The 8,278-nt window shown below is 41.4% G+C and overlaps 1 protein-coding gene across 1 annotated transcript in view; it reads right to left on the bottom strand.

The window, feature by feature from the left end:
* Positions 1–2,790: 2,790 nt before the first annotated feature.
* The window catches only part of LOC120064205 (SEC14 domain and spectrin repeat-containing protein 1-like), an 82,347-nt gene continuing 76,859 nt past the window's right edge, over positions 2,791–8,278 (bottom strand). The window contains exons 15-20 of the mRNA XM_039014604.1: positions 8,051–8,210; positions 7,776–7,857; positions 7,495–7,617; positions 4,980–5,171; positions 4,541–4,671; positions 2,791–4,380 (exon numbers count right to left, since the gene is read on the bottom strand). Coding sequence (XP_038870532.1) covers positions 4,077–4,380; positions 4,541–4,671; positions 4,980–5,171; positions 7,495–7,617; positions 7,776–7,857; positions 8,051–8,210 — 992 coding nt within the window. The 3' untranslated portion in view covers positions 2,791–4,076. The remainder of the gene's footprint in view (positions 4,381–4,540; positions 4,672–4,979; positions 5,172–7,494; positions 7,618–7,775; positions 7,858–8,050; positions 8,211–8,278) is intronic.

Here is an 8,278-nt window from a genome sequence, read left to right as displayed (position 1 = left end):
TGTCAGAGGACAGACCATTCACAGAGACAAACTGATATCTTTCCGACAGGTAAGATCTAAACCAGGCCAGAACTTGTCCGTGTAGACCAATTTGGGTTTCCAGTCTCTCCAAAAGAATGTGGTGATCGATGGTGTCAAAGGCAGCACTAAGGTCTAGTAGCACGAGGACAGATGCAGAGCCTCGGTCTGACGCCATTAAAAGGTCATTTACCACCTTCACAAGTGCAGTCTCAGTGCTATGATGGGGTCTAAAACCAGACTGAAGCATTTCGTATACATTGTTTGTCTTCAGAAAGGCAGTGAGTTGCTGCGCAACAGCTTTTTCTAAAATTTTTGAGAGGAATGGAAGATTCGATATAGGCCGATAGTTTTTTATATTTTCCGGGTCAAGGTTTGGCTTTTTCAAGAGAGGCTTTATCACTGCCACTTTTAGTGAGTTTGGTACACATCCGGTGGATAGAGAGCTGTTTATTATGTTCAACATAGGAGGGCCAAGCACAGGAAGCAGCTCTTTCAGTAGTTTAGTAGGAATAGGATCCAGTATGCAGCTTGAAGGTTTAGAGGCCATGATCATTTTCATCATTGTGTCAAGAGATATAGTACTAAAACACTTAAGTGTCTCTCCCGATCCCAGGCCCTGGCAGAGCTGTGCAGATCCAGGACAGCTAAGCCCTGGAGGAATACGCAGATTCAAAGAGGAGTCCGTAATTTGCTTTCTAATGGTCATGATCTTTTCCTCAAAGAAGTTCATGAATTTATTACTGCTGAAGTGAAAGCCATCCTCTCTTGGGGAATGCTGCTTTTTAGTTAGCTTTGCAACAGTATCAAAAAGAAATTTTGGATTGTTCTTATTTTCCTCGATTAAGTTGGAAAAGTAGGATGATCGAGCAGCAGTGAGGGCTCTTCGGTACTGCACGGTACTGTCTTTCCAAGCTAGTCGGAAGACTTCCAGTTTGGTGTGGCGCCATTTCCGTTCCAATTTCCTGGAAGCTTGCTTCAAAGCTCGGGTATTTTCTGTATACCAGGGAGCTAGTTTCTTATGACAAATGTTTTTCGTTTTTAGGGGTGCAACTGCATCTAGGGTATTGCGCAAGGTTAAATTGAGTTCCTCAGTTAAGTGGTTAACTGATTTTTGTCCTCTGACGTCCTTGGGTAGGCAGAAGGAGTCTGGAAGGGCATCAAGGAATTTTTGTGTTGTCTGAGAATTTATAGCACGACTTTTGATGCTCCTTGGTTGGGGTCTGAGCAGATTATACACAGTATACACAAATAATGTGTATACTGCAAATTCACCGCAAGAAGCACAAATATCATATTTCACTAAAACATAATATATTTCTTTAAATGCTTACATTTGTATGAGATCAGATGTGTCTCTGTATTGAGTGGGAATACTTGGGAACAGACATCCAAAATTAAAATCACTTGGAGCTGATTTGGTGTTTATACGGTCTTTTATGTCCAACAATGAAAATGCGGGCCGACAGTTAGGGAGCTCTGGCCTAGATCCACAAATACAACTTTCAAACACACCCTTAAATACTGAAGAAGCATTTATAATAAATAAGCAATATTGCTTCTTTTCAATGGCCCAACATTACAGCAACCATATCTTTCGCAGTTTTGCCCTAGGCTCTGAAGATAAGCAGGCTACGGGCCTGCACCGTTCTAGCGGATTAGAACATCATCTGGAAATACAGTATATGGATGCTAGGCTACTGAATGAAGTCGTGTTGCTGGGACATTTACAAAAAGCAATACTGAACAACTCCAGTGTTCTGATACCTTGAAAGTTGTGTTTGTAGTGGAATGGTTAGAAAACTAAAGATGATATGAAAGTTTTGAAGATGACTCACGATGTGTGTATTTCCCTTCTATCGTTGTGTGAACTGCTGACTCCCAGACTTCCAGGAAAGCGAACGCTGATAAATTCAGGAGTTTGCGCGCCAAATTGTCATTTTGGGTTAAGGGGTGTATTCATTGTTTAAATATAAATGCTAAAGTTTATGCAAATGTATATTATGTCTTTGTTTTGAGTAACGTGTTAATTGTTTACCATTGTAATGTGTAATGTCGAATAGCATTTCATTTGAAGTGAATTACCAATGACTGTTGAGAATTTACCGATAAAGGTGTGAATGGTTTATTCCAAATTAGTGAAGGTTCTTTTATGATGCCCATACTCTTTATTCACGAGGAGCTGTTCTTGAGGTAACATGTTTTTGCATAGCTCAGTCTAATCTGCACCACCCAGCGGCTACTGTGAGTACACACCTTGAAGATTTGTGAATGCGTGGCTGCTTTATTGAAACCCTAAAAATATCCTATTTAATCTGACAACTGGGCAGCTTTATTGAAAACCTTAAAATATCCTATTTAATATGACAACAACCGGTAAATTTAAGTTATTCTATAAAATAAGCTTTTCATCAGGGCCAAATTACCGAAAGGGCACGCAGAGGGGCCCCCCAACCAATTTCTATTTATTTTGTCAAAATGTGTATAATTGCAGGAACTACAGAATTGTCTCAATATCATGGCATTTATTTTTTGAATAGGATATTAGCTTTAAAACTGCAACATTTTCTCTCAGCTTCATGACAAAAATGTGTGAAATTGCCCCAGGGCCCCAAATGCGGTAGTCCAGTCCTGCTTTTCATGATGTGTCAAATGAAATTGAAGCCTGAAGTCATATCTTGTGTATGTGTACGAGACAACATTGTCTTGTAAGACTATGCTTATGAATCAAAAGACAAATAACTTCATTATCTCCAAGAAATCTTTAAAATGTTTGCTTGTTTATTTCGCAGGACCCAGCTTTTCAAGAAATGATTAGCCTCGCAAACCTAAAATCTCCACAAGCATTATGTCTTTGACTGGTATGTAAAATACCAATATACAAAACAAAATAAATACAGAATCAATATTTCAATAGCATGCCTCACGATGCAAAAGGCATATGTACTGTATGTATACATTAGAATGACAATTATGAAGAGATGAAGCATAATTCTCATATCACATTTTATTAATAAAAACAAAGCCCTGGACCACTCTAATCTAGGTTTATAACAAAGGTCTGATTAGACATTTTAACTTGATGCACACAAGTGACAAAGCCATCCAAATGTCTTAAAAGCTGGTTGACTGCACCCATCCATCCTCGTAATATACAACAGTCCGTCTATACCGGAAACAGTGGGCTGGGAAGTTAGTGCCGAATTCAAAGGCATTGAGAATGAGAATAGATTTACATATTGGCACAGCTTTTTACACTTGTTTTTCTTCTTCCAGAAACCACTTGAAAGTATTGCGAACAAAAAAGAACAGAGGGAAAATAGAAAATAGAAAGGCCTAGAAACTCTAAAGCACCGGTAAGGTAAATACAAGGAGAGAGACAGATGGTGCTTTGCTTTCTGTATACTCTAGAGGGTTTAGTAGAACCATGTAAAAGCTTGAGTCCCTTGTCTTAAGAGCTTTTCACACTACATGTTCTTAACCCAGGCCTAACCTTAACCCTGGGTTAAAACTACCCCTAGGCCAAGTTCAGCGTGAACACAAATTCAGAGCGACAAGCAAGGTAAAGCTTTATAAGGGAAATAGTCAATTTCAGAGTTCATTCCAGTCAGTGCTTTCAGTTTCTTTCTTTTGTTTCCCTCCTCCTCTCCTCTCTTCTCCATGGCATGTATTGTAAGCAATGTAAGTGGATCCTAGAGGACCATATTCTATCTTTAACTGCTATTGGTAAATTAATATGGCTTGACGAGGCAGAGTGCAACCGAGATGGAAGGAATGAGGTCACACCGGGAGATTAACGGGATTCTAGAGATCTGGAGCACGTGATGGTCAGGTGCTGTGTTGGCATAACGTCGAAGGTCAGAGGTGTTCATCCTGTCCTCAATGTCTGGTGGACTGCTAGTTGCTGCTGTTATAGGTCTGCAGCCTGGCCCCAGATCTGTTTATGCTCTCTTGTCAACTGCTATGGTCATTGTCACGCCAATGGCCATAGGATTTGGCAAGACAGCACAAACTGATCTGGGACCAGGCAAGCTGTTATAAGAGCTCCATTAGCATTCCTAAGTGTCCGTCTCGTTCTCCAGTTCTAGTTCCTCCCCATCTTGTAGTTCAGTATCCACTTCCTGTAGTTCTTCATCATGTAGTTCCTGGTCGTCTTGTAGTTCTTCATCATTGTGTAGTTCTTCGTCCTGGTCATGTATCTGCTCATACTGTAGCTGCTGATATGGTAGCTGCTCAATGTCTTCTTCCTCTTCATCTTCCTCGTGCAGAGTCAGTTTCCTGTCCTCCACCAGCTTCATCTTGTCCCGGATGTGTTCAGCAGAGGACGCCATGTCTCCAGGACTGCCAAAGTACTGCTCGCTCCTGAAGGGGGGACAAAAGTGGCAGAAGGACTCAGCAGGGTCATAGATGGGGCTATGGATGCAAGGATTGACAGTCCATGATCAAAATGGCATGCATCATTAGATTTTGCATCTTGGTAAAGCCAGGCATGTCTCAGTGTGAAATGTCCATTGTTTCTTACCCGTCTGGGAATATAACAGGGACAGTGAGTCTGTCTAGTAGAGCCTTCCCCACAGTCTCCACCTCCTCATAGGTCTCCTGCTCCACCTGGACTGGGATATCACCCTGGTCTGGGCTGGCTTGGACCAGCACCTTTGATGGAGGAGACAGGAGGCAATGGAAACAGAAGAGGACCATCAACAAAAAAGTATGTACTCACTGAACTGTTAGTCACTTTAGATAAGTATCTGTTAAGTGGCTTACATGCATATCCCAATAATTCAACACTTCCAATTAACAGGGCTCACTGAGTAGAAGTCAGAAGCACAAAGAAGACAAAACCTTTGCAATATTTGCTAAGAAGGTATATTATTTGGCTGTCACAAAGGTAATTCAATAATATATTAACATCTTCCTGATAATATTAGGTTTCATTTTCATAACTGTCATTCTTTTCCTACCTTCTCAGCTGCGGTGTGAAAGGAGCAGGCCATCTCCAGCCGATGGACCCTCTCCTCAGTGGTGACAGTAAACTGTTTCCAGACCCGGTTGAGGCGTGGCAGGGTGTCACCAGAGGAGCGCGTGGAGCACCGTAGAGACTGACACAACACCACCGTCGCCTGGAGCAGCTGACGGCCGTAGTCATAGGTGCTCTGGACACAGAGAAAGAAAGAGTCAGGTTAACAAATCAAATCAAGTTTATTTTATATAGCCCTTCGTACATCAGCTAACACAATACCTAGTACCTAGTAGGGGGCAGTGGGGTAAGTTGAGCCATTTATTACATTCAGCATCACTCCGTCAAGGGAAATATAGTTTTATTTTTATTTATTTTATTTCACCTTTATTTAACCAGGTAGGCTAGTTGAGAACAAGTTCTCATTTACAACTGTGACCTGGCCAAGATAAAGCATAGCAGTGTGAACAGACAACAACACAGATTTACACATGGAGTAAACAATAAACAAGTCAATAACACAGTTTTTGTACTCTTTCTAACAAAGAAATCTATATACAGCACCAGTCAAAACTTTGGACACACTCATTCAAGGGTTTTTCTTTATATTTACTATTTTCTATATTGTAGAAAAATAGTGAAGACATGAAAACTATGAAATAACACATATAGAATCATGTAGTATCCAAAAAAGTGTTAAACAAATCAAAATATATTTTAGATTTCAGATTCTTCAAAGTATCCACCCTTTGCCTTGATGACAGCTTTGCACACTCTTGGCATTCTCTCAACCTGGAATGCTTTTCCAACAGTCTTGAAGGAGTTCCCACATATTCTGAGCACTTGCTGCCAGCTTTTCCTTCACTCTGCAGTCCAACTCATCCCAAACCATCTCAATTGGGTTGAGGTGGGGTGATTGTGGAGGCCAAGTCACCTGACACAGCACTCCATCACTCTCCTTCTTGGTCAAATAGCCCTTACACAGCCTGGAGGTGTGTTGGGTCATTGTCCTGTTGAAAAACAAAAGATAGTCCCACTAAGCGCAAACCAGATGGGATGGCGTATCGCTGCAGAATGCTGTGGTAGCCATGCTGGTTAAGTGTGCCTTGAATTCTAAATAAATCACAGACAGTGTCACCAGCAAAGCACCTCTACACCATCACACCTCCTCCTCCATACTTTACGGTGGGAACCACACATGCGGAGATCATCCGTTCACCTACACTGCATCTCACAAAGGCACGGCGGTTTGAACCAAAAATCTTACATTTGGACTCAAAGCCCAAAGAACAGATTTCCACTGGTCTAATGTCCATTGCTCGTGTTTCTTGGCCCAAGCAAGTCTCTTCTTCTTATTGGTGTCCTTAAGTAATGGTTTCTTTGCAGCAATTCACCCATGAAGGCCTGATTCATGCAGTCTCCTCTGAACAGTTGATGTTGAGATGTGTCTGTTACTTGAACTCTGTGAAGCATTTATTTGGGCTGCAATTTTTGAGGCTGTATAACTCCAATGAACCTATCCTCTGCAGTAAAGGAACCCTGGGTCTTCCTTTCCTGTGGCAGTCCTCATGAGAGCTTGAAGGTTTTTGCAACTGCACTTGAAGAAATTTTCTAAATTCTTGACATTTTCCGGATTGACTGACATTCATGTCTTAAAGTAATGATGGACTGTCGTTTCTCTTTGCTTATTTGAGCTGTTCGTGCAATAATATGGACATGGTCTTTTACCAAATAGGACTATCTTCTGTATACCAACGCTACCTTATCACAACACAACTGATTGGCTCAAACACATTAAGAAGGAAAGAAATTCCACAAATTAACGTTTAACAAGGCACACCTGTTAATTGAAATGCATTCCAGGTGACTATCTCATGAAGCTGGTTGAGAGAATTCCAAGAGTGTGCAAAGCTGTCATCAAGGCAAAGGGTGGCTACTTTAAAGAATCTCAAATATAAAATATATTTGGATTTGTTTAACACTTTTTTGGTTACTACATGATTCCATATGTGTTATTTCATAGTTGTGATGTCTTCACTATTATTCTACAATATTAGCCCACCCACACAGCTACCATTGCACTTTCATGCTAGGTTTAGGGCCGCATACTGAATCTTATAGAGACCCCAACTGATGTATGGAACAATCTTACAATTATCTACTTTGGTTTAGATACAAGCGTGAAACCTCTAACACAATTAATTTGACTTGGTGAAAATCCGTTCGCTTACCACTTTTTCCATGTGGTTTCTTCCTTGACAGACTCCATGAAATTATGACCTCTTCCTAAATAATTTGTCAAATTATTAACTTTGTGTATGGTTTTCTAGACACAAGGGTGGCTCAACTTACCCCACTCTCCCCTTACCCCTCTATTTCCCTTTGAAAGACATGGAGAGAGAAGAGAGACAGAGAGAGAGAAGGGGGCAGACAGAACAATTGAGGGAGTGACAGAGCGGGAGAGAGAGAACCCCTCAGTCTTCCTCATGCTGTCTGAACTCTGCTCTTGTAGTACGTACCTGTGCCACATCCACAAACTTCTTGTGTTTCTCCAGCAGCACTTTGGTTTCCTGTGAGTCGTCCCCTAGTCTGATGTGGGTCTTTAGAAGAGCATCGAGGAGCTCACCCAGCCACTCCACCGCCTGAGAGTTAACACAGTGACATGAGCTGGGGTTTACAAGGTATTGTCAACAACAATAACAACATGTCAATAATAACAACCCACTTAAGTTTGCAGTCCAGAACCAACAGAGGTCAAACAAACAAACAGGGATGAACAGAAGGAAGCCTATCTACTGACTTGTGATGCATCTTCCTCACACTTGAACAGCTGGACCATCTGAAGCATCTTCAGTCTCCTGACATCCACCATGTCCTCACATCTAAACAGAACCAAAACTTTATCAAAACATGACGATAACCGTTTCCATGACAAGTTCCGTGACAACAGCCAAAATTCCCCGATATTCCAGAAATCGCTTGACTCGTGGAACCTTTGTAAACAACTCCAGTATCATTTTGAGGCCTGCGGCCTTACATCATCAAAAAAAAGATTGAAAATAAATCTGAGCAAACCTTTGTTTCCGGAGCTGCATGTCCTCCATGACACCTTGGATGTGATCAACGTTGTCTTTGTTATCGATGGGGACGTCTTTCCCATAGGACCAGGAAGTCTGGTTGGACATCTGATCCATCAGGACCTGGCCTTTCTCCCTCAGGCCTACCAGGGCTCCCTCTGGGCAGAAATACACATCAAATAATACTCATGAATTACTCAACTAACACTACTGAAAGTTATTTCAA

The sequence above is a fragment of the Salvelinus namaycush genome, chromosome 19, assembly GCF_016432855.1.
Source record: "Salvelinus namaycush isolate Seneca chromosome 19, SaNama_1.0, whole genome shotgun sequence".
NCBI classification, from domain to species: Eukaryota; Metazoa; Chordata; class Actinopteri; order Salmoniformes; family Salmonidae; genus Salvelinus; species Salvelinus namaycush.
This window is presented reverse-complemented; position numbering and strand designations above follow the sequence as displayed.